This window comes from Aulonocara sp. 'chitande type north' Nkhata Bay, linkage group LG5 (assembly GCF_057382095.1).
Source record: "Aulonocara sp. 'chitande type north' Nkhata Bay isolate Kocher_YH1m ecotype deep benthic linkage group LG5, A_spYH_male_GT1.1, whole genome shotgun sequence".
NCBI lineage: Eukaryota > Metazoa > Chordata > Actinopteri > Cichliformes > Cichlidae > Aulonocara > Aulonocara sp. 'chitande type north' Nkhata Bay.
The window spans coordinates 14886172-14912245 of record NC_141348.1 but is presented as its reverse complement, the minus strand read 5'-3'; the positions used below and the strand labels follow the sequence as shown (position 1 = coordinate 14912245).

Here is a 26074-nt window from a genome sequence, read left to right as displayed (position 1 = left end):
CAGTGTGAACACAAAAAACCCCACACCACTTTTAAGATGAATAATCGTTTCATTTATATTTGAAAGAAAAACTGTTTACATCCAAAACAAATGCCATCAAACAGGTTTATTAGTAGAGCTGAAACAAAAAAAAAGTGACAGTTCATAAACAACCATTTTTGTGGTGTATACTGTAAGGCTGATGTCATTTTATTTCAAATCTGTTGAACATATTAACACATTTATGTCTCAGTGTATCTTTAGCCTTCACATTGTCCATCTCAGATATATGGCTTTTATTTTCTCTACTTAGAAAAGTATGATTAAAAACATCCTTATATACACAAATACATTCATATTTACATATTGCAAATGGTGTGAATCAGTTACATTATTGTTTTCTAAAAAGAAAAATGCTTTGACAAAAAAAAGGTACATGTAATAGGACTGTGCAGCCTACATTAATACGTCTTGTACCACAAGCAGTTTAGCTTGCATTCAGTTTTTTGCTTTTCAAATGTAATAAAACAAACTTAGAAACCTTTAGGTGACAAAGAGAATACAAACATATTTAAATGTTTTTGTCTGGTAGGAACACAACCGTGGAAATCTGATGAAATACTGCTCTTCTGTTTTTACAGTGATTAAAGATGTAAAAGTCTTGGAACCGTAATGTCCATAAAACAGAGACTAGGAAACGTTCTTGCTATTTTCTGTGGTTTTATCACTGTCCTTGGACGTATCGTGTTTACTGTCCTTTTTCTCTTCTTTCTTATCTCGGCTTCTGCTTCTTTCCCGACGATCTCTGCCTCTGTCACGGTCCCTCTCCTTTTCTCTCTCTCTCTCCCTCTCTCTGTCCCTATCTCGATCTCTGTCTCTGTCCCTGTCTCTACCCCGATCTTTCCCACGATCCCTGTCACGGTCTCTCTCTCTGCTTCTGGATCGGTCCCGCTTCCTGTCTCTCTCACGCTCTCGTTCTCGCTCTCTGTCACGGTTTCTTCCCCTATCTCGGTCCAAGTCTTTCCTGTCAGATTCCCTAACTCTGTCTCTGTCTCTTTCCCTGTCCCTATCTCGGTCTCGCCTCTTGTCTGAATCTTGATCCCTGTGTCGTTCTCCCTCTGCATCCCTGTGCCTCTCACCCTCCCTCCCTCTGCTGCGGTCTCTTTCTCGGCTACGCTCGTTATCCCGGTCCCTTTCTCTGCCTCTGTCCCACTCTCTTTCTCGGCTCCACCGCTTTCCCTGCCCCTTGTCCCATGAGGGCCTGCCAGCATGAGGGACATCTCTCTCTTTCTCTCTCCGGCGGTCCTCAGACAGATCCCTCGGCCTCTCATCAGGGGCCTGTGAGGAACCATGAATGAGTTCTCTATGTCCTTCAAAGCGGCTGAAGCGATCTCCACTGCGAGGCTCTGAGTCCTCACGGGTGGTGCTGCTCCTCCTCCTCATTTCAGGAGAATGGCGGCGCCAGTGATCGTCCCGGTGTAGGTCTGGCGGACCTAGTGGAGCCTCCGGAGGAGTTGGCAGCAGTGGCCCGCTGTGGCGAACAGGTCTCGCCTCATCAGAGTACCTGTCAAAGCGGTACCGGTCAGAGCCTGCAAAAGGCGGAGGTCTGGTCTCCTGAGATGGAGGACCTCTGTGCTCATCAAAAAATCCTCGGTGTGGTGGTGAAGATGGAGGTCTGGAGCCCCCATACTGGATTTGTGGATTGAAGTGCTCCCCACTGGGAGGCTGACCTCGTCTGTCCTCATACTGGTTATGTGGAGGTCCCCGGTAGCTTGGACCTGGTGGAGGGCCCTGATTGGGATTATTAACAGCATCTTTGTTATACTGTTCTGCAGATCCTCGAGCCTGGTCTACTATTGTTGGTTGAGCCCCATGGTCACCATACTGAGGTGGTGGGGGACCCCTATGCCCTGGAAAGAGATTTGGAAGAGGAAGCCTGTTATCAAAGTGACCAGGTGGCAGAGCGGTGAAAGGCAGAGGAGGACCTCTGTTTCCAGGGAAATTAAAAGGTGGTGGGGGAGGACTAGTGAATCTGGGCGGAGCTAAGCTGTTCTGTCCATCGAAGGTGGGGGGAAGGGGAAGTCCTGGAGGGGGACCTGGTTGTCCAATGTGCTGAGGGGGAATGGAGGGATCAAATATCTGAGGAGGTGGGCCCCTCTGGGTTACTGGAGGGAATGGTGGTAGTGGTGGGCCTCTGGGTGGCATGATATTCTGAGGTGGTGGGCCAGGTGGTGGCTGTTGAGGTGGTGGCTGCGTGCTTGACCACTGGTTTTGATAGGGAGGGTATGAAGATGGTGGTGGGCCATACTGCTGACTGCTGTCACCTTGCATTGGGGGATGACTGTGCACAGGGGGAGGAACATGGATTGGAGGAGGGGGTCCCTGAATAGGAGGGGGGGCTGACATTGGAGGACCTTGCATGGCCTGCATGGGTGGTAGCACAGGCACTGGAGGCGGCCTCATTATTAGATTTTGGCCCTGCATGGAACGGGGAAGGGAGAAGTTGGGTTGTGGAGGAATGTCAGCTGGAGGTTTGTACTCACTGTCGAAGTCTGACCCTGTCATGTGATGCAGCATGTGATGTGACTGAGTGTCAGCTGCTGCTGTGCTCTGAGTGAGTACTGGGATTGTTGAAGTTATTTTGGATGTTTTTGCAGGCTCACTGTAATATCTTGCTGTAGATGTCTCTTGGCTATTCTCCTCATACTCTGAATCCTCAGCTTTTAAAATACTGGCTGCATTTGGCCACATACTGAACTTGTCCATCTTTGTTTCAGACTTAACTGGCTCGCTTTCCTCTTTTTTCTCTTCTTTCTCATCTGTGTAGCTGACTTCCATATCAGGGTCCACCTTTTCGCCTAATAAAGGAATTGAAACCTCTGCCTTGTCCGATTCCATGAAAACTAGCGCCTCACTTTTCACTTCCTCTTGATGCAGTGAGGGGTCTGAATCTTGTGACGAGTCTGCAGGTTCGCCTGTTTTAGGCGACTGCAGCTCTTGCACCTCAGGCTGTGAGGCTGGAGGAACAGGATCGGTCACTGGAGCAGGTGTCTCCTCTTTGTCCTCGGGTTCATCAGACAGTTTTCTGCTGCCTGTAGACTGGCGAGGATCCCTGCTTTGTCTGGGATCTCTCCTCTGATTGATTAAAGGAGCAACAGATGAAGATTTCACAAGCTCCTCAACCTTTTTGCCAAGCTGTAGCAACTGACAATTGGCCAAAAGAGATTTTGCAGGTTGAGTTAAGAGTGTGCTTGCAAGTGTCACTGAGGCAATAGGAGTGCTTGTAGAGGACATTTGCTGTTCTCCTTGTTTCTGCAATGCTTGATCACCAATGTGTTTAAGGCTCTCAATCTTTTGGGGATCGGCTGCAGACTCAGTTGCAGGCTTAGCTTGACCTGGAACTAAAGTTTCAACCTCTTCGAAAATAGAGTCATCCTCTGGGTCATATGCAACATCATCAGCTTCACTTGTTTCCACCTTAGGTTGCTTAGTGACTTCAGGTTTGCTTACCACCTCCATAGGCTTCTTCGGCACATTGTAGGATCTACTGGGGTCATATTCTTCTTCTGGGTCATAAGGTCGGTCATCTTCATCCTCCTCTACTGTTTTTTCTTTAGAAATCTGTGCAAACTTCTGAACTATAGGATCTAACATTGTACCTGTTGGGGCAGCAAATTCCCCACCCTGATCAGACGGTGAGTTGGAAGCTTCAGAGTCATGTTTTTTCTTGCCAAAAAGAGTCTTGAGAATGGTCTCAAGAGGAGTGGCAGCTGCTGCGGATGAAGAAACAGAGTTGGATGAAGAAACGGAGTCCTTGTCAGTGGTAGCGGATGTGGATGGAGCCTTGATGGAAGATAACAGGGACAGAACAGAGGTGGTGGAAGCCTCGGAGGAGCTAGATGGAGGTGATCCTGGAGGAGTTGTGCTGAAGGGGATTTCAAGACTTTGCCGTGTGTTCTTTTCTGCTTTGACTGCAGGAGGTGGCTTTGGAAGGCTGGTTTCCTCTGCATCTTTGGTTTGAGTCTTGGACCGTTTCTCTTCACTTTCTAACGGAGCACCAGGACGTTTTCTATCCTTCTGGCAGATCAGCAGGCCAAGGAGCAGGTTGGGACGAGCTGGTTCAAGACCTGTGAAATAAAAAGACCAAAAAATAAGCTGAACGTGCAAAGCTAAAGAAATGTTTTCATGGTCCAAACTGAAACAAAATGTACTGTACGTGGTTTTAAAAGACATAAAACCAAAATTCATAGAAGACTAATTGTTAAATTTGCTGATATCTGTCAGTTGTGATATGTGCTGATGATGAATTTCCAGATAATCTACTGACAGTGGCAAAAACAAAAAAACAAAACCCAATAAAACTGTGTGAATATAATAACTTTGATGCTTTGTTATCATCAGTACCCTACAGTCAGGGCCAATGATTTCCACACTGACATTTCATTTCACTCCTTTAATATAAAAAGAATCATCAACAGCTAATAGTTGCAAAATATGCAGAAAAAAATAGCCCTGAGATTCCCAAATGGACAGCTGACTTTATGTTGCCGTAACTTCTCAGCTGTTGTTTAAGACTAAATGCAATAAAAACAGTGACTTTGTTTCAGTGGTGCAGCATGTGAAAGAATGAGCAAAACCTATTTGTAATGTGACTGAAAACATAGCTCATAGAAGTGTACTGGTAACATCTATCCAATATTGTTTTCACTGATCCAGCTCAGAAGAAACAACAAGCTGAGACTAACATGACAACCTGCGATGCAAACTTTCTTTATTAAGTCAAATACACAGAAGAGACACAGTAACTGTTACATGCAGAGATATTTACAGGGTATCAACAAGGAGCGTGAGCACCCTCTACAGTACAAACCCATCAATTAAACCAACTCTCTTTTCCAACCTCAGGAAAAAATGGATTTAACATACTCCAAACACACAAGGAATAGAAAGAAAGTTTTACCATAAAAACAATAATATTTACAGATTTACACACAAATACCCACAAAGATGTATACATCTATCTCTTTACATGCTTACCTGGCCCGTCAAATGGCAACAGTTTGGAGGGTAATGGGTCCTTTGAGCCCAGGGGGATGAGATAGAGGTCTTTGATGCGGCGGTTGTTGTTAGCTACCACACCAAATCTTTTTCTGCTGCTAAAGTAAGAGAAAAGAGAGACGTATGCCACCTCTTCCTCCTCTGTGGCTGGATGGAAACGGATCAGGCACAGCTCCTGTGATTTGAAAAAAAACAGTACAGTTTCATGCAAGGCTTTAAAGTTAAAACAGCCTTTTAACAAGTTAGTTTTTGTACTAACAAACCTTGGAGAGGGAGGTTTTTAGTTTCCCAACATAGTCCCAAACTGTGGTTGGAGAAATCCGACCTCCAACATGAATGGTGTCTGGCAAATCCTGCACAACAACAACAAAACCAGTTATTTTTTTGGCCTGTATGTATGTCAAACAGTTTGAAATTCAAAGATTACAGGGTCTGATATTAAAGTGGACCTATTATACTCCTTTACAACCAGATATTTTTTATTCTTGGACTATCCTTTTTCATTTTAGGGCCTTTTTGCATTCTACTTTCTTCTAACTGAAGACCAAAATGTTTAAATAAGAAAAAGCATAAGGCATTTACAAAGAAAACTAATACCATAAATGTCATTTCTATGAATCATTAATGATAACGAAAATATTCTTGCTTTAGAAAATGTACCTCTTTCAGGTGTTCAAATGATCCCGAGACCAGGTAAGCCTTGGTTACAAACTTTGCTACTGACTGCATGTTGATAAATCCTTTCCAAATCTTCTCTTGACCATGGAGAAATATTGCAGTTTCCCCCTCAGGAGGCGGCTCAGATCCACTGTAAAAACAAAAGCATCTTCCTTTTAGACAGGCTACATGCAGTCTCTTACTATAACATACTACACAAAACAGTATCTCAAAGCATCTCATCAACAACAAAGTCCCTCAGTATCACCAGCACTACAGCTGCTGTTACTTTACTCTGGTATACTTTTAGCTAAAACGTAAAATATCTGTGCAAAATACTAAAGCTTATTAAAAAGAGAGCTCTCTGGTATTTTTAAGAACTTTGGTGAGATGTAGCACCTTGTTTTTGACAGTTTGGGCGCAGCAACTGAAGGTGGCGGCGCAGGGGGCATCGGTAGTGGTGCCTTAGGTAAAACCTCCAATGGAGCAGTAACAGGAGCTGGGAGTGGGTCTGCTGCATTGCTGGCAGGCTTTTCTGGGGCCATGTAAGTGACGCTCACCCCGGTGCTGTGCCTGGCCATGCGAGGGTCCCTGCGGGTGATACTGACAGAGGAGATGGGTACAGGGGCCTGTGCTACAGGTGCCATCGTGGTGATATCCTCCTGATAGAGCTGTGGCTGTGATTCTGGAACTGCTGGCTCTACGGTGGACTGGTAGGATGAAGAGGCCGGGTGTTGGTACAATGAAGGATCTTGGTAGGTGGCCATGCTGGCCTGTGGCTGGCTGACAGGTGAGACATCCCCTGATCTGGATGAGAATGACTCTTGTCTAGGTGGCTTTGTTTCAGGCTTCTTGGTGAGTCTGGCTTTTTTAGCAGCAGGCTCATCTTCTGTCTTTTGGCCTACAAGGCAAGATTATTACAAAAATAAAGAAATAAATCATCCATATAATAATCAATTCTGCTGAAAAATGATAGCACTTCTTCTTAGCCTCTTATTTACCTGTACATATTTTGCAGTTGAGGTCAAACAGATGGGCCCTGTGTTCAGAAGTAGTGTCTTTGAGCATGCTACTAAAAATGTCTGGCATGCTGCTGCCACTGTTCCCCTCAGCAGCAGATGCCTGAGCTGAAGCTGAAGGGGTGGAACCAGATTCCTCCTGATCCTGAGGATATACCAAAGAAGATCAGTCAAACTTCAGATGAACTGGAATCGCAGGCACTCATGTAACAACTACAATTCTCAGTGGTTCACACACCCATGCATTTTGTGAGAGGCAGATAAAGCTTAGGAAAGAAACTGACAGGACAAGAGGCGATAACTTGTAAGCTGGTGAACATTCTTTGATAGTTTGCACTGTGTGCCAAGAACCTCATGCATGAAAAAAAGAGGGTGAGAGCAGCAGCTTGCCACCACTTACTGTAGAAGAAGCCATGCGAGAAGATGAAGTGGTGGCAGAGATACATACATCTGCATCAGATGTTGGTGGAGCATCCTCCACATCGGCGCTATGGGAGCCACCATCATGCCTGTTGCCTGGTTTGGACTGCCCTGAATGGGCTTTTGCACTAGGAGACTGAGGCTAAAGAAAAGGAAAAGGGGAAAAAAACTTTACAATGGTGTAAATTTATGCAGACAGGTTTTTCAAAACTGCAAATCCTAACAGGAAAATTTATGAGTCTTAAGCTGCCCTACACCTGATGTTTGAATTAAAAGGCAGTGCCATTTACCTCAGGAGCCTCAGGCTTCCTCCACTCAGATATCTCCTTTGAAAGCAGCTCTTCAGCACTTAGTCTGACCAGTCTAAAGGGACTGACCTCACCTCCCACCACTCGGTAGAACAAGCCCTGAGACAAACATGCCATACAGCGCAAACATGAGAATATGTTTTTCAAGCTATAATTGGTGTCCTTCCATTCACAGCTGCATAAACACAAGATATGTACTTTACTGAAAACAGCATGCACGTTAATGTTGACTCACTTTGTTTTTAGGGTCCTTCAGATTGAACATGAGGGACCTGTATTTGTTTTTGTATTTGCTGTCGGTGCTAAGACAGAGGTTAAACATCTCCTTTTCAATAGCAAATGCCAGTCGCCCCACCTCGCTCTCTGTCATTTTCAGATCATCACTGTCGCACACCCTGGTGGAAATGAACAAAAGAATGTATGTTTAAATCTGCAGACCTCGGGTAATGTTTTTGGAACCAAAAGAAGAAAGAATTTGGAAAAAAAAAAAAAAATCAAACTGGGACTTGCAGGTCACTCACCTTTTATAAAGGATGTCTGTCAAAGACCGCCGGATGTTCTGTCTCATCTGGTTGTTAGGTGGAAGCGGCATAGGGGAAACAGGTGGTGCTGAAACAGGTGGTGCTGAAACAGCTGAATGTGTAGGTCTGGAGGATGAAGAGTGGCTGGAGGGAGAGGAGGAAACGGGAGATGATGGGACTCTAGGGGATGAGGACGACTGTCTGTGGGGACTAGTGTCCTTTTGCTGAGGTTGCTTCTTGGGAATGGTGAAGTTAGACTTGGTGACTCTCAGTGCTCCTGTGACGTGGATCGGGCCTGAAGGAAAGGGAGATGGGGAGTGGACGGGTGGCTGGCCGGCCTTTTTGGACTTTGTTGCAGTTTTAGCTGGGGGTGTTACAGGCTTCTTGGATCCCTTTGAACTGGCAGCTTGAACTGGAGGTTTCTTTCCCTTTGGGGAAACCTTGGTTGGTTTTGTTGCTGTGGACTTCTTGTTTCCTTTTCCAGCTGCCGCAGATGCTGAAGAGGATTTCTCAGGAGCTGGGGCTGGTTCCTTTTCCTTATGGTCCTTCTCACTGTGCTTCTCTTCTTTAGTTGGGGCTGGAAAACAAGAACAAGATCCAATATTTTAAAATATGTGATAATGTTCAGTTGTAATGTGCAATGTGGCAACATATTTTGCTAAATTACAGGCAGTCAATTGCACAAATCAGACTATATTGCTAAGTCGAAGTCAAGCAGTTTTAAAATGTATTTCAAATAAACTGAATCCCCCAAAAAACTAGTAAAAATGCAAATCATGAGAGAGAGAGAGAGAGAGAGAGAGAGAGAGAGAGAGAGAGAGAGAGAGAGAGAGAGAGAGAGAACACTGTCAAAAAAAACAAAGTTGACAACAGAGCAGATGAAGTCCCTTTTTATTTTGTAGTAGTGACAGCACAGTAGTGGGGGCGATACCTTCTTCCCAACTATTATAGAAATATGCAAGTGATGATCCTCAACGACAAAATTAGTATTGTTCTCCAATCATTTTGATATATTCACATAGAAGATGAGCAGGTTCAAGTACTATAAATCATGTGCCAGCCAAGCAGAATGAACTAAATAGCATTAAATCTAAAAAGATCTACAACTACCAGCTCCAAGCAACCACAACCAGGTATCCACTGGTTATAACCATGTGCCACAGGTGTCACACACCCTAAATATCAAAATGTAATTTAGTCTAACCATAACACTGTAAATATAATTAGTTAATATGACAAGATCACCTATATGCACCATCAAGTTGATAGTTGAACTCTGACCCCAGAAACACCAAAGCCAAATTCTTCTCCTCTTTCAAATTGTGGAGACAGTAGTAATCCATTTGATCAAAAGCTTCAGTCGCAATAAATATCACATAGAATATTTCCTAATTTGATATGGGGGGCGGGGGGGGGGGGGGGGGGGGGGCAACCAGTAAGCCAATAGATCTGCTACCTGGTAAACACTTTCAAACTGTCATGTGCAGATGTTTGTCCTTCCGTCATCTCAAACGTGCGGCAGAACTGCATTAGCTTTGAGCTAACTTGACATACTATACAGCCACCAAATGTTTACACTATGCCTTTGTGCAATGATACAATATATACAACCAGAGCAACTAAAATCAGCTCTTTTCTATAGATCATAAGTTGTCAAACAAGCCAAAATCATCATTCAGCAAAAGGGATATGGATGATCAAATCACTGAGCTCTAACTTCCCCCTGTTGAAGAACCATCAGTGGCTATATGGCCTTCTTGAACATTAGGAATGCATTTATACCCAATTACTCTTTGCTGTCCCATCAGGTAAAATCCTCACTATTTCTCCAGGCTTTTTATAGAGGCAGCCAGACAGAAAATGAAACTGTCCACATTTCATATTGTTCCCTCATTACATTTAAAATCAGGTGCAAAAAATATGTTTAAAAAAAAAATCAAGATGGCACTTCTTTTAGCCCTTTGTGCTCAGCCCAGGTCTTCAGATTTCATCTTCAGGTGTAGCATTCCTGAACTTCACTGCATCTCCACAGGTGCTCCAGTCTGATAGAGGTTCTGTCATATCCAGCTGTTCACCATCTGAGAGGCTCTCAAGCTTCAAAGTCTTCATAGTGTGTGTAGACTTAAACAGTTGCACATGTCTAATTAAGCTTAACTGGTCAGGATATCCTACGGCAAGCCAACAACGCTCACATAATCAATCGAGGCATCCAAAAATCAGTTTAACACCTTTTATTTTAAAACCAGTTTCCCACGAGCAGTGATGAATCATATTCAACATGCATGAAAAACTTTGAAAAAAATAGCCCATTACTCATAAAATGAAGGGCAAAAAACACAAGGTTGGATTTTTAATCAGCTCAATATGACCCAACTTCATAGGCTGACATTATCACAGGGGACAGCTCAGACACCTACCTGCTGGAGGATGGGAGGGAAGGGCCTTATTTGAGACCAACAGCTGAGGAGATGAACCCAGGATGTGAAGAGACATGTACGGTCAAACCAACCAGGTAATTTGAAAACACACACGTCATATCAATCAATCACTAAATTTAAGATATTGCCCTCCTTTTTGTTTCTACCACACTGGCCTTTATAATCTCTTAGGTTGCAGGCACATATGTGGGAAACCTATAAAAGGGGTACTCCAACAAACCAGTGCTGCATTTCCAAAAGACCAGGGACTCCCGGGAGGCATTCCTGAAACTAAGGGATTAAAATCAATGCAGCAGAGGCATTGCTCTGAAAAAAAATTTTTTTTCTCATAACACATCGGCCTCAATGTAAATGTCTGCAACTTCCAAAATGATGATTTTGATTTACAGCACAGGCTTTCTGTAAGAAATTAAAAGGCTCCAATTCAAAGCCAAGATAAGAGCGATGCAAGTTGTTTCATGCTTCAGAAAGCTCCTCTAGAGCCAAGGAACACATTGTCCAACTTAATTAAGTAATCTTAAAAGAGTGCAACCAATGGAGTGAAGGACCCGTTTCCAAATAACTATCTGCTGGATCAGAAATACTTACCAAAATCACACGGGACACTTACCTGTTCACAGCTGCCAAGTTTTCATTAGACAACAAAATCCTTACATTAAACATCACAAAACCTTGTAAATGATAAAGTAGTCTGCTATACAGATGAGTTCATGTTCTTTCCCAAACGTTTGGACCAGTTTTAAAGGATGTTAGCATGACAGGAGCACATTTATAATGGAAGAGCAACAGTATGGTTTCAACAACAGATCAAGACCTTCAAAGAGATACATACACTTTTTGTTTAACACTGTTGGTGATATGGGTGTAGTCTTTTCTGGTGTTACTGCAATGTAATTATGGTCGCTGGACCAGGATGCAGTGGCTGGCGGAGGTGGGTGTTCCTCAGCATGCTCATCTTCGTCGTCATCATCCTCTGGATCAGGACTGTGGTCTTCGCTATCCGACTCCTCCTGGGTCTTCTTCTGCACCTTCTTCCCACCGGCACCGGTCCCCTGAATAGACGAGAAGAAACACATTCAGACGTTTTAGCCACTCAGATTGATTTAAAGTGACAGTTCAGCCCAAAACCAAATTCAAATCTTTTTATCCAGGCCTACAGTACATTTTTATTCATATTGCCTATACTCATGAATCAAATGACTATGCAAAGAAAACATCCACCTACCCACTGTGATCTGTGCAGCTTTTAAACACCTATGGCAGCCCTCCTTAGCTGAGCTGTAGGGACTGCTAGCTACAAGTTTTATTTGTTTATAGAGTAGAAAGAAAATAGTTCCAAATGAACCTGCTCAGATCAAGGTTTGTGGATTTATTTATTTTGTAGTTTTAAAGACACTCAAGCTGAGTTTTAAAAAATGCATTTATAGGCACTCTGAGCACAATAAGGCAAGTACCATCTCGCTCCACTCTAATAAAGAACATTTCCCCGGCCAAAATCTCTAACTGGTCAACTGATACCATCAAAATCAAGATGGAAAAAACAGCACAACGGGGCAGGAAACACACACATCACTTTTATTTAGGAGGTGGTGAACTGTTCCTTTAACAACAAATGAAGATGTTTAAAACGTGTTTACTTGTGTTGTTTTAAGAACAGATTTTTCTCTCTCCAAACAAAACAGGTAAACAAAATCAATAGCCTTTTCAGTCTACTCTCCTCTTTAAGCATACAAATAGTGTGCAGTTAATAATTTAAAACATATTAATGACATTTCTGTGTACTCCAATGCTGGAGCTGGAGGTCTCTTACACTGCTTTGCATGTATCCAAGTCTAAACCTGGACACATTTCTATGATTATTGTACTGTGTACTGAACTTCTTTTTTTGAAATTGAAAATTATCTAAATCCGGAACATTAACATTAGTGTTTGGGCCTAGCATACCAAAATTGTCAGGCTTCCTGCATATGCTCTCCAGTTTAAATTATGACCATGGATTTAAACTTCACAAAACCAAGTAAATGATTACATAATCTGCTATACAGGTGAGTTCATGGTCTTTCCTAAACCTCTGGACCAGTTTTAAAAGACGTTAGCATGACAAGACCTACATTTATAAAGACACCCAATGTCTGAAGGAGTTGTTAAACTCAGGGATTGAGTTAAGCCACTTTAGTGTGCATCACTGCTCACTTCCTCTCCAAGCTGCTGAAGCTTTAATACGAAAGTCCTTTTGAGTTCCTGGAGAAGGCCTTTCTCCCCCAGTTTTTTTTCCCCACAAGACAAAGTTTGCAAACAATCACTTCAGAAGCAACATATGTGAGACTACTGACTGCTTTTCTTGTCAATGAGAAAAAAATACATTAATACTGAGCTAAAACACACGTAGCAAATGTAACCACAAATTTTAATCTATACACAAAAAAAAAAAAAAAAGAGCACAAACAAGAATATAGACCATTTATAAGACAGATGAGTCTGCACTTTTTAAGTCTTTAGATTTTGCCCAATATATTAAAAATGTAACCTGTGATAGTGTATACAAACTACAGCCATGACTGTCAGTGCTTCATCATTGTTCCTGCATAAAGTCACCCCATATTCACCAGGGCGAGGGAACATCAGTAGTCTTTATGAACTGAAAATTATAATGGATCATTTATATTGGCTTGTAAAGTTAATACATGCTGGTTGTCTTAAAAACCCTAATCTGTATGCAGCACATTTCTTTGTGTCATGACACAGTAGAATGCTGAGGAATTATTCTCTTTGAGAACTCAAAGAGTGTTCAAAGATCAGATAGCATCATCTATCTGACAATGGATTAACTGTCTGTTGATCCATTTTCTGCAAATTACACTATTACAAATACATCCATTTTATGCCCCGATTGGCCAGTAGTATGCATGTTTCTGCCACTTCACATGAAATAAATGCACGTTTCATACTGGAAAAAGCCCAATACGTTTGCTTATTTAGGCCAGCACTTAAACAACAAATTATGCTGAAATCATTTGTTTAAATGTTAGAATTAAGAGTAGACCATTCAATTATATTTATGCCTTGTGTACTGACACTGACATGCACAGAGTGTAATCAAAAACAAGGAAACTTGATATTGCCAAGACAAATGATGAAACTAAATTGGTGAATTTTTCTTCCCAAACAAGACAGTAATGACATCTGACTATATTAACTTCAGCAAACAATGCTGATATAATATCTCAAATGTGTCAAGACATGATGAAAACTCAATGAATGACTATGAAATATAAGGAGTGATTCAGTTTAGATAGTTCAGTCTATCTGTGAAACAACAGACTCAAGTGTTGGTGACTACCTAATAACTTTTTAATTGTCAAAGGGAATTAACATTCCTGCTTTAAAACCAGGCAAACGTCATCATTTTAGGCCATCCAAGTTACCTTTAGTGTGGACTTTTTCTGAGCCTTGGCCTTATCCTTTTGCTTGGGCTCTTTGACATCAGTGATGGACTTCATGGCAGCAGCAGCATGTCTCAGGATACAGTCGTTTCCACAGTACACAGAATCAGGTTGGGCATCATTTTCACAGCCAGGTCCAATACATCTCGAGAGGGAAGACTCCTCATCAGCCTTTCGCTCAGCCTTGTCCTCGGGAACCGCCAATGTTGGGGTCGTTTTCACCTCCACGTGTGATGCGACTTTCTGTACTGTGTCTGGTGGGGCTTTGACTTCTGGTGTGCCTTCTGTTGCCTTCTTCTCAACAGGTGGTGTGGCCTTCTCTGCCTTTGGTTCAGCTGGTTGCTGTACTGCCTGCTTCAAGCCAGTACAAAATAAAATTAACAGCTACTGATATTCTGCATTTCGCTGTACGATTGTCAGTTCAAACAATTTAAGAATCATCTTATTAATTGTGATCGTAATAGCATTTAAAGAATTTTGAGCTTCAAGCTGCTTTAGGTAGGCTTCTTTTTGCCATGCTTTCAATTTTTATCTGTAAACTTACATGTGAAAAACACCTACATCTCTCAGCAGAAAACTGGGCAGAGAGCCCTACCTGCCACCAATTATTACAACCTAACTGACATTCTTGAAAATAATGATTACTGTGCTCATTTTCAGCTACATAATTAAGCTATATATATTTGATTCCTGAGCTCTATTAGGATTTAGTGCAGCTTTGTGTGATTTATATATTAACATTTAAAATTTATCCTAAATTGACACTTGGTGCAGCCCTCCCCCTTCTAGCTGGCTGGAATTTGTAAATGGAAGGTCTGAAAAGGGCGGGCCTGCAACTAAACCACAATGGACCCTGAGAATATGCCCTCTTTATGACATCAGACAGATCCAACAGTAGAAAAAACACACACAGAGCATTTACAGCAGTCTGAAGCTTGAACTTTTAGCACACAGATATTACATCTACATATACTGGCCTTATTATTTTAAAAATCACAGCATGCACCATGGTAGTATATGACAAAAAAATAAAAAGCACATAATTTTCCCTTTAAAAAAACCCAACATTTATGCACTCAAAAAGCAGTAGTAATGTAACTGGTATATGGCATCAAATGAGAAATTAAGTCATTAAGCATGGCATCAAATTAAGGACCGCACTTAAAACCCACTGTTAAATATTTAATAATAAAGATGTGCAAAAAATAATTTGGAGGCTAAAACATTTTTTACGTTCATATCAGCTGCAAAGACCTACCGGCTGAAAGATTTTTATCTTCTTTTTTCCCGTTGGATTAGTAGCCTTCTCTATCCTTCCTTTGATACCCAGGTCCTCTGTTGCTTTCTCATCAGTACCAGTAGTTTGTGCAGATGAAGCTGCTGCTCGAACAGCTGACGGACTGGAGTCCCCTCCGGCATTATTACCTTTAACAGCACTTGTAGACGAGGTAACAGGAGGAGTGGAAGCATTGGTCGGCGAAGCAAAATCAGTTTTGGGCTTCCCAATTTCCATATTTGTAGAAAGAATAGAAGTTGCAGGCCTGACCACCTGGTTTTTCTTAGCGGTGCAGTTTGGGCAGATGTAGTCTTCCCCATTTCTCTCCATCAGCCGTCCACGGGCCTCAGTGATTCCCACACAGTCCCCATGAAACCACTCTTCACAGCGGTCACAGCAGATCATAAACCTGGTGAGCAGTGAATATCAAGACATTCTCAAATAATAGTAATTAAAACATTTTTTTACTTGTGTATGAAATGATTCCTACAAAAGGCAACTAAGAGACAGTAGAGAGAAACAAAAACAAGTTTATGCACTACAGGATAAAGAGAGGCCAAAACAAACCTTTTGTTATGTTTTTGACGACAGATGCAGTAAAGTGCATTGGGGTCATAGCCTCCATCATCAGACTCCACTGAAGATGACGATGTGGATAAGTCATTCTCATCCTCATCATCTTCATCATCATCATCATCTTCTTCTTCTTCCTCCTCCTCCCCCTCTTCCTCCTCCTCCTGTGTCTGGGGTTTCCGTGTTTTTACACCACTCTGGGTAGCTTTAGGCTTTGCTTCCTTCTTTACAAGAGCATTGTTCTTGTTGTCAGAAGCTTTAACAGGTGTAATGTTCTGATTAGCTGCCTTCTTTTTATTGACATATGTCCGTATTGGTCCACGTTTTCCCTGCACTGCTGCAGCCTTGTCTGCCTCATCCTCGCCAGTCTTCTCAAGTTCATCATTTTTATCGTCATTCTTCTCCTCAGCAAACTCCTTCTTCTCAGAGTCCTCCTCTGGCTGAGTCTGTGCTGCACTGACACTCCCTACAGCTTCAGAAGTGAGATCACTCTTTTCTTCTTTTTTCTCCTCACTGTCATCCTGTGTATTCTTGACAGCATCTTTACTGTCTTCTTCATTCTCAGAGCTTCCCTCATCTTTCACCGTCGCTCCACCACCTCTGGTCTGCCTGCCACTACCTCGACCTTTCTTTTGAGTCTGCTTCCTTGCACCACTCCTTGTCCTTCTCTCAGGAGTCTCTGCTTTTTCCTCAACGGCCTTGGAATCAGCATTACCATCAAAGCTGGCCTCTGAGGCCGTCTCTGCATCAGTTGGGGTTTGTGAAGGAGGATCTCCACTTTCCACACTGGGAGGTGCGCTCTTTCTTGACGCTCTTTTGGCATTCAAGAGGAATTCCTCTAGTTTGTCAGTACGTTTAGGCTGTCGGCCACTACGGCGCACAGGACAGCGGGTTTCAGGGCTGTCGGTTACCGCTTCCACTGGCATCTCTCTCTTTGCAATGGTGGACCGACGGAAACCCCAAGTCTTCTTTAGCTCACTCTTGGCCTTTGAAGATTTATCTTGCTCCCCTACCAACTGTTTTGGCACATTCTCACTTTCAAGGTGAAACTGTTCCTCCTTCTCACTCCGTCCTTCTCCAACGCCTGTGAACAACCATTATTGATATCAAATCAGCATAACATTGGAAGAAAGGGAGAATGTTTTGCAAGCATGCATATGTAAGGCAAAACAAACCAAAACACAAAAATTACTGCTCAATTCTTATATCGCCCATACTTACCGTATGTCTAACCACATTTAAAATAAAAGTCCCTGACACCATAATTGTACCCACTTTTACTTTTTAAGACAAGGTATTGTGAAGGGGGAAAAAAAAAAGCTCATTCAAGATACCTTGAGAGCAGCTATCCATGCGGTCCCAGCTCTGCTCTGGCTCAGGGGCTAGAGAGAGCTCAGGGCTCACATTCCCATCCATAGATGATGGAGTCACTATTTTCAAAATTAACGTCTACAGTTCAGAGAAAAGAACAAGAGACCGACTATGAGTCACTCTTTTCACTTTACAAAATGAAAATTACTGAGGGGTGCCAGCTTTAAGGTAGCACTAAGAATGCTTAATAACGTCATCATTCTTAGACATACTTGTTATATTCTTTTGTACTTACACTCGCAAATAATAATACTAAAAAAATATTTTTCCTTCTTTTTTTTCTTTTTTTTAAGTGCAGCTCTTCAGAGGGTATGTTATGACACTAATGCTATCATGCATAGGGAACCCTGTGGGTGTAGAGCACCATGTACAGCACCCATGGAAATGGGCGCGATAGCACAAACATCTTAATATCATTTAGGCAAACAGGATAAAGAGAATCATTCTACAGAGTCTGTGCTTTGCGATCTTTCCAGTACTGTTATGCCATATTTAATACAGACAAAAATCACAAACCCTTTTTTAAAGGGCAAAACCACAAAATACTACAAAAAATAAATAAAAATCAGTAACCATCCCGCTGTTTAAAGGCAGTGATGCACATCCTCTAAAACTCTAATGTTGCCATGGTTGAAATAACCTTTTTTTTTTTTTAAACCGTAACCACATACTTTACTTTTAAATACACTTTAACTAAAGGTTAATAAATTATGACTTTAAGAATATGACAACACTTTATAATCTTAGACTTAACACTCATAATTAACTATAGCTATTCACAAGCCTAGACAAAGTTCCTGGTGGTCTGATAAAATTCCAGTTTTGTTTTTCTGTTCTTCTTGGCAGTTTGAGTTACAAGAATTAAGATGATGTTTCCTTTATATTCTCTAAAGCCAGAACTGCTGTTCTAATTTAAGGAAAAATAATGACAGGGAAAACCAATATCCATACCTGCAGTTCAGCAGATGTCTAACAAAGCAGTTCTTCAAACAAAAAAGCTTCCATAAATCCCAAATCATCAGAATTGGTATGAGGTTAGAGAACCTGAAAGACACAAGGAAGCACAAGTTAGGACACATTTATTTCAGGCTTCACAGAAAACAGACATGCAGCACAATGGTATGATGACAAAAATAACAAATTATAATTTTTAAATTATATTTTTATATTTTTAAAAAGTGACTGCTGCATTTTAAGAGCATGGGCAAATGGATGAAATAATCTAATCTGAAAGCATAAGTAGGCCAACCCATCACTTTACAAATACGCAAGTTCAAGTTTGCCATTTTCAGACAAGTTAGACCAAGTCAGAAACCTTTGGCAATTGTGTAAAGCCTTCTAGCATGAATATTCTTACGCAATGGACGCCTGAGTTTCCTGAAATTAGCGTTTTTATAAAGCCTTGCATACTGCACCGCCATCGATGGATTGGAGGGGGGTATCCACCCAAAGACTGCGAGTGTGATTGAACGGGATTTTGTCCAATGGTATGTCTGTGGTCACGACAACTCGCCACGTGAATGGGAGGACCGCTATAACCGAGGAAGGTGGGAGGGGCCATGACGAAAATAAAATTTCATATTATATAATATTGTGTATATACTTATACAGAAAAAAAACAACTTTAACACATTTGCTAAAGGTTTACATCAGGATGCTGCCTGACGGCAGTCATCGGAAGAGCCATACTCGTGTCCAGTACTTGCTGCGCGACATTTAAAAGGTAGACTGCACACGGCCTTAGGACGCATGATATAATCTAATTTCTTCATTGCAATACGGCATACCACACTGTCACATGATACTATTTAAAAACAGAACAAAAAAACCCAATGTGCAGACAATCAAGCTAGCAAAACGATATTGGAAAATCCGCATACTATAAGAGCAGACCCGTTCTTCACTCCTACATCTCCAGTGACGGCCGCAAAACATTCAACATTCCGCCAACCGCTTAGCTATTTACCATTAGCTCATGTAAACTACAAACGGGGTGCCACAAGCGGCGAAGAAATATTCAGTGGGAAACGGTACGCAACCCTTTCTATAACACTGAAACTACATTTGTATTATTAGGTTATTCTAGTCGTTTTTGTTTTGTTTCACAATGCGAAACTGCGTGTTGCAAAACGTGCACTTGTAGCCAGTAAGCTTAGCTAGCGCTGTTGGCCACAGCGAGCGTGGGTAAGCTAGCGGCAAATTCAACTTAAAATCATTAGCATTTAGGTAACCGTTAAAAAGCCAACATATAGTACAAACAAACTACGTGGGACAAGTATTTTGTAGCAAACTCAAATTTTAACCAATGTATACAACTGAAGTCGAATTTAAAAGCGTAACTGTACTCAAGCTATCGTCAAGCGAATCGTGTTCAACGTCCTCGCATCCGATACCTTCGCCCTAGACATGTTTGGTAGCAACAAAACACAAAAGCACGAACACACTCCAAAAATAAATATAACGGAACTAAAATAAATTAAGTTGCTGCATTTTACCCACCCATGCGTTATAAATACGGATAATGTCCCCTCGCTCTTTCGTGGGTCAGTCCTCCATTTTCCATTCCCTTTGGAGCTAACTGACTGCAGCAGATGGCTGACGGTTTACACAAAACGCTTTGTGTCTACAGCGCCCCCATTGGCCAGGAGGGAAACTAAGTAGAAGCAGAGGTCGACGTTCCGTCAATACGTAATCACTTTCAAACGGCGGGAAAGGGTGTAATTGTTTTGGGGTTGTTGTTTTTTTTTTAACAAAATGTGATTTGTCCTAAACTTAGTGGATTTAAATAAGTCTAATTCAGCTATTTACTTGATATTTGTCCCAACATGTGAATGTTTGCCAAATGAGCTCTTATTATTATGAGCTGATATTTAAAATTTACTTCAGTCACAACTCTTTCTATGTTACTTTTTTACTTTACTGTTTTTGTCACAATTTACACAGAAATGTACAATTCCGACCTCTCAAAAATCTGTTTTTGATAGGCCCATAAACGTCTACTTGGGGGCATTTGATGCAGATTATGGAAATGTTCAAATCTTAAAATGTGCCGCAGCTGTTTCATTGTTAGTACAGTCTTATAACATTTACATTCAACCAAACCCTAAGGTTCCCCTCAACTTTAGAGACAACTAAAAGATCAAATGTAAGACTGTTTTTGTAATCATATAAAACAGCTTGTTTAAAATGTGTATTTGTTACTTTCTTTGCAGTATACAACAGACAACAATAGAATAACAAATAAATTAACACAAAATACAAAATAAGTCATTTACAGACACTTCTGTCAGCAGTCCTCTAATCTACAACTGAGGTGGTTCATTAACACGGGTTACATTTCTGTAGTCATAAATGGTTTAACTGTTGTCCAATATACCACTGATATGTTTTATGACACTCAAGCATGCTCTTAAGCTCTTTATACTGGCAGCTGCCTATAAAGACCAGCAAGAGAGTGCAAGAACATACACTGTAAGCTATTTTTTAAACTGCCGCACTCTGCTGCCAGTCGTGTTTTACACCACTCTGCAGTGGGGGAACCATGTGACGCCCGAAAGGCAAACAAATAATATAAATAAAAAATAAATTGATTTTTTTTCACTTTCAATTTGGAAAAGGCTGTTGAACAGAATTACATGGACATATTATTGTAGTGGGAGGAAAAAAATTTACATTTACATTTTCAAGTATGGTAAGCGTGGTTATGACAAAGTGACGGCAACACTGTCAGTGCTCTTTTCCATGTCACAGTCTTTGTCCGAGGATGACGCAGAGGCTGGTGTGTCTCTGAGAGGGTTTGGGCCACCGCTAGTCTGCCCTAAACCTTTATTTGGGAGGTCTGCTGTAGGCTCGGCCTCAGGTTCCTGCTGTGGAGCCGTGGCTACAAATAAAACAAAAAACAGCCCAAACTAATTACAACTACCGTAAGAAATGAATGGTGGTTATACAGGCATGCAAATGGAGAGCATAAGAAAATACAGTCTTTGTTTTTGTCAATATGATCCTCAGCATGTTAGTGACGACATGCGCTGTTACCTGACTGAGTGCAAGACTTCATGTGTTCTGGCCAGTGGGCTTGCTGACAGGGGTAATCACAGTAGCTGGTATTCCAGCAGCAGTAGAAGATTGCCTCTTTCCTGCAGTTAGCACACCACTGTTTCTTCTTTGTCTCATCCACTGCTTGCTGCTTCTCCAGCTCCATCTGTTTCTTCACCTCGCTCACCAACCTCTCCCTCTCCTGCTCCAGACTTTGCCGCATCTCTGCCATCGTAAGCTCTACATTGAAGAACACAAGCGTGACCAAACACGGGTAGAACTAATTGTACAGTGTGAGGGGAAAAAAAAGACTGCACGGTTACGTTGACTGATAAAGTTCACACCAAGATTGTGCTTCATTTCGGACAACTCTTGCTGATGCAACCACTGTAATTTCTCTATTTCAATCCTCAGTCTTCTTATCTGTAAAAAAAAAAAAAGAAAAAGATAAAGGCATACGAGGATAAGGAAATGAGCTGAATCGTTTTCAGTCTATATGCAACCGAGAGCAACCACCTACCTCTGCTACTGTATTCCCTGAAGGATTTTTTGAAAGGTCGTTGTAGATTTCACTCATTGTACCTTTAATTGCATCCATTATCTGAAAGAAAGAAGACAATTTTATGAGGATGTGTCATTAAAAATGATATACTTTGCCTCTCACCCAGACTAATAACACAAAGGTTGTTCTGTCACTAATATGTAGTTTTAAAGTTACCCAGTGCTAATGTATCTTGTGTATTTTTACTACACCAGCAGTGTTTCCAGTGAAAACATAAAACAAATTGCTTGTCTAAGAAAATATGCACTAACTTTATTTGTGTACTTGGCAATGTCTGCCGCCACATCTGCCGAGGCAGTTGGGATATACAGGTCTGTTGCCACTGGTGAAGGTGCAGCAGCCGTGCCTAAACTCGACGCTGCCATCATGGCAACGGAAGCTGGGCTACTGGAAACCAGCGTGACAGCTGAAGTGGACGTGCTGAGTAGGGTGTCTTTTTGTTGAACAGCTGGAATAAGAAACACTATTATTCACATGGTGAAACATGCAAGTAGAACATTTTCACTGTAGCCATGAAATTGTAATATTCTAATTCATTTTGCTCTTTAGGTCTGTACGTTGTCTAACCACTCTTACATGAAGGAATCTTGACTTGTATTGAGTCACACAGTTTTAGGTCATACTTAGTTTAGCATACCGTGAAGCTTGTTTTTTACCTTTCACCGCCTGTCTGGTCTGATAGCGTGTGCTTTGTGAAGAGGAGGAGACTGCTGTAGAGCCGTTTGCAGCTGCCTGGGTCTGGGTTAGCACTTGCGTCTGGCCTTGCCTGGGAGATGACGCCTGCATTTGTGTGGTTGCCACAGGTTGCTGGTTTTGCTGCTGACGTTGCACCTTCTGCATGTGCCATTTCTGAGAGGAGGTCTGAAATTTAGCTGTGGGATTCCACACTACAGCCCTCTGTACCACTGGCACTGTCTCTCTAGGCAGCAGAGGGCGCTGTTTCTTCAAAGCCGGTGTGGTCGAGGTGGAAGTGGAAGGGGGGGGTGTTGCACTGGATGCAGACGCGAGGCTGATGGTTGCAGGAGAAGGAGCAGTGAAGGAGACCACAGTGACAGGAATGGCCACAGGGGACTGCATGGAAACACTAGAGGGTGTGGAAGGTGCCGTGCTGTTTTGAGATGGGGGCGTTGACGTTACAGAAGCTTTACCTACAGGAAAAATCATATCTTATTTGCCAATTTTGCCCATACAAAGTTGATAAGGTTTAAACAAAATAAGGACTATAACATGAAGTGTTAGACGATTTCTAGTCAGACACACAGAGAAAGTATAACTGTCACCTTCAACTTTACCAGTAGTTGAATCTTTAACAGTAGCGCTGTCTTTTCTTCTCCTTTTCCTTTCCTTGCCACCTTGCTCCTCTCCAAGATCAATAACCAGTTCCCTCTCTGAGTCAGAGTCCTCCACTGGCACAGTCTGCTTTGTCTCTTGTTTCACCTGAGACTTTTCTCTGGGAACAGGTGATTCTTGAGGTGCTTTGCTTTTCTCTGGGCTCTCTTTTTCTACTTCACTGCTCGTTTTCTCTTTAGTTTGAGCGTCAGACACCGTCACACTGGCTTCGCCAGCTGCTGATTCAGTTGCTACAAGTAAATCAGCTCTACCCTCCTCTTCATTGCTGGGGGAAGGTTGGTCTTTGACATTAGTTTTGGTGGGTTCCTTCTGGGGCTCCTCACTGGGTGCTGTGTCTTGTTCATTCTTGGTCTTCTGCTCCTCATCGCTGCCATACTCACTGTCACTGGAGTCAGATTTATCAGTCTCTTCTGAGTCACTGTGTTCAACACCTTTGTACACATCCACAGAGATCTCACCAATACCTACAAAGCAATGAAAGAGGCTGTCACATCACAATAAACTGTGTCCTGGGACATATCTATGAAGAAGGTCCCAAAATGACAAAAACAAACAAAACCCAATTAATATTTCAATTATGGCACTGGTAACAAATTATCAACACAAAGGAATTACAAAACTGGCCTCAGTAGTATCTCTACTAACCCAACTGAGCCTTGCAACTCTCAATGGTTTTGTCTAAGTTCAGCTGGAAACGGCTCTTGATTTGTCTTTTTGGAGATGTGAGGACAGGTGTGGCTCCTTGTTTCTGCTGAACTGTTTCACTCAGCTCCTTTAGGTCCATATCTGCTTTACTTCGATCTAGAGAATGTGCATATGTACATGAGCAATAAGGAAAGGTTTTATGATTTGACAGTCATAGTGTGTGCAGTAGAAGTGGCTTTTAAAATAGAGGGAGACATTTTTAAACACATTATTGTGTGTTGTAGTTTTTGTTACAAAGACATAAAGGATTCACCTAGATTAAGGTTCAGAATACTTCCTGTCTGTGGTGTCTTCTCCTGCTTGGGGATGCCAGGAGCTTGAGAGGGTAATGATTTGGGGCTGTCCAAGGAACCACCTGCACCACCAGGTCGAGGATGAGCTGGTGAGACTGTCGATAGATATTTGTTTTGAAACAAGGTCTACTGTCTACACAATGCAGATATAAGCAGACAGATATATGCAATGCTTATTACATATATATGTTTTTAAATGATGTTATCACAGTTGCTTTATATCAGCAGATATACTGATTTCATTTTAAAGGTGACTACAGGTTTAGTAGTTGATAAATATATGAATAACCACATCTGCTAGCAACATACTGCTCATAGTTGATACAGGGGAGGACTTGGAGTGGCACTCACACACCTGTGCAGTCCATGGACTCCTCTCCTGTACTGAACTGGCTGTTTGATGCTTTTGTCTGGGACTTGTCGGTTGTTTCTTGTTCCCCATCTGAACCTGTATGAGCAGAGGAGTTGGTGCTCATGGGTGAGCGAGGCATGTCAGTGAGAGGGAGCCGGCGTCCTGCTGCGCTTCCTCCCACCCCAGCCCCAGGTAACAAGGTCCTGGTCAATGCAATTTTAGGCGATGCGGTCATATCAAAACTCAGCTTGATCTTTTCTTGCTTCTCAGGTTTGATGGGACCTGACGAGGGGTTAGAAGGATCCAGGAGCATCTGAAAATTATTGTCCGGCGTGTACGGCGTCCTGAAGGGGGCGTAATTAAACACTCCAAACTTCTTTCTCATATTCTCCACATAGACCTCCATCTCTTGCATGGCACTGTTGAAAATGCTTTTGGTCTTCTTTACAGAAAAAGGAATTTCCTTGGACATGAGGTAACAATTGTTTAAAGGAACCCAGGCCCTGAAAGAAGAAGATCAATAATATGTCTCTCGTTTTAACACAAAGACTGTAATATGCCACCAAGCCCAAGAAACTGAAGAGCAAAGCACTGATACCTGTCGTGCTGCCCAAAGAAGCGAGCATCCACCTGCCCATCTTTGTCCCGCAGAGCTTTAGCAGGCCAGAATGGAAACCCTTTCAGTTTGGCCCACACTAGAGGGTGCGGGTTACTCTGCAGACATACAGTAAAACACTGGAACTACAGAGTTGTACTCTAAAGATTTGTACATTTGAGAAGGTTCTGATAGCATGATCAGCAGAAACTTCAGGTAACTCAGCTTACACAAGGCTCACAGAACCAGTTGTCTCTCTTTTGGCACGCAGATAAATAACACTCAGGGCAAACTTCAATCTCATTCATCTGAAAACAAAATGAAACAAATAAATGTGCATTTAAAGATGGCTAAATTAAGTTTCAGATGTCATAGTGTTACCCATAATGAAAAGTAAAGTAATATTTACCTCATGTTCACAGATTTTTACTATCACCTTAGCTGTAGTTGTAAGTTTGTGGTTGCCTGAAATAAGGACATGCAATTAGGTAAAAACTTTTAAATCTTTTAGTTATACGGTTATTTTATATAAGACAGAATTACTGTTAATTGTCCTCATCTGGAAATGCACTCTAATAACACATTAATATCAGCTAATCTGAGGAAAGTGTAATTATCTGCTATTAACACAGTCATGCATCGTGTGCATTACTATACTCATTATACCATAACTGTAGATAAGTGTAATACAGCTCACACATCGAGGAGCATACCTCCGTTGTATATAATACAATTGTGCAAGATCCATTTTGCATCCGCCAAAAAGGCCTCTGTGCAGCCATACATTTTCTTTTTGACATTCTGTGGTGACAAAAAGAAATGATGTTCAAATGTCAAATGATTCAACTTTTCCACATTTACACTATCCAATCGTCGCGACTGCTCAACGTATTACCTTCTCAAGTGTGCAGAGATCCATAGGATGAAATATATACTCTGCATAATCAGGATGCTGTTCAAGAGACACGGGTTTCTGGAATGGTTCAGTCTAGGATTATGTAAACAGAGAAGAGAGTGAAGCTAAATAAACTCAACTAAACCTTAGCTTTTTTTCAATATTTATTACACCTTAACCTAAATCTTATTTTTCAACACCTGTCCCCTCTGCCACAAACCAAC

General features: G+C 41.9%; 2 protein-coding genes across 13 annotated transcripts in view; both read right to left on the bottom strand.

Moving 5' to 3' along the window:
* Nucleotides 1-91: 91 nt before the first annotated feature.
* On the bottom strand, nt 92-19607 carry dido1 (death inducer-obliterator 1). 2 transcript variants are annotated; one of them, XM_086291555.1, is made up of 17 exons: nt 19563-19607; nt 18015-18107; nt 17027-17141; nt 15687-16776; nt 15102-15528; nt 13826-14197; nt 11233-11452; nt 7963-8539; nt 7677-7836; nt 7424-7540; nt 7114-7275; nt 6696-6858; nt 6094-6595; nt 5698-5845; nt 5301-5390; nt 5017-5212; nt 92-4106 (listed from the first exon to the last, which is right to left on the bottom strand). In XM_086291555.1, exons 3-17 carry the CDS (start codon nt 17106-17108, stop codon nt 670-672), a joined length of 7743 nt encoding a protein of 2580 aa, XP_086147681.1. In that variant the 5' UTR covers nt 17109-17141; nt 18015-18107; nt 19563-19607; the 3' UTR covers nt 92-669. The 2 variants fall into 2 exon arrangements, with proteins under 2 accessions (XP_086147681.1, XP_086147682.1); XM_086291556.1 differs by having other exon boundaries at nt 13826-14194.
* The window catches only part of zmynd8 (zinc finger, MYND-type containing 8), a 24231-nt gene continuing 16171 nt past the window's right edge, over nt 18015-26074 (bottom strand). For 8 of the 11 annotated variants that reach the window (XM_086291569.1, XM_086291570.1, XM_086291563.1 and 5 more), the window contains 15 exons: nt 25851-25943; nt 25669-25756; nt 25365-25420; nt 25186-25263; nt 24959-25074; nt 24364-24863; nt 23969-24103; nt 23656-23811; nt 22941-23474; nt 22317-22808; nt 21912-22108; nt 21619-21699; nt 21443-21521; nt 21099-21338; nt 19968-20943 (listed from right to left, as the gene is read on the bottom strand). In XM_086291569.1, coding sequence (XP_086147695.1) covers nt 20765-20943; nt 21099-21338; nt 21443-21521; nt 21619-21699; nt 21912-22108; nt 22317-22808; nt 22941-23474; nt 23656-23811; nt 23969-24103; nt 24364-24863; nt 24959-25074; nt 25186-25263; nt 25365-25420; nt 25669-25756; nt 25851-25943 — 3024 coding nt within the window. In that variant the 3' untranslated portion in view covers nt 19968-20764. Of the gene's footprint in view, nt 18108-19967; nt 20944-21098; nt 21339-21442; nt 21522-21618; nt 21700-21911; nt 22109-22316; nt 22809-22940; nt 23475-23655; nt 23812-23968; nt 24104-24363; nt 24864-24958; nt 25075-25185; nt 25264-25364; nt 25421-25668; nt 25757-25850; nt 25944-26074 lie in introns of those variants that run through there. The other 3 variants (XM_086291565.1, XM_086291561.1, XM_086291560.1) reach the window with 2 other exon arrangements.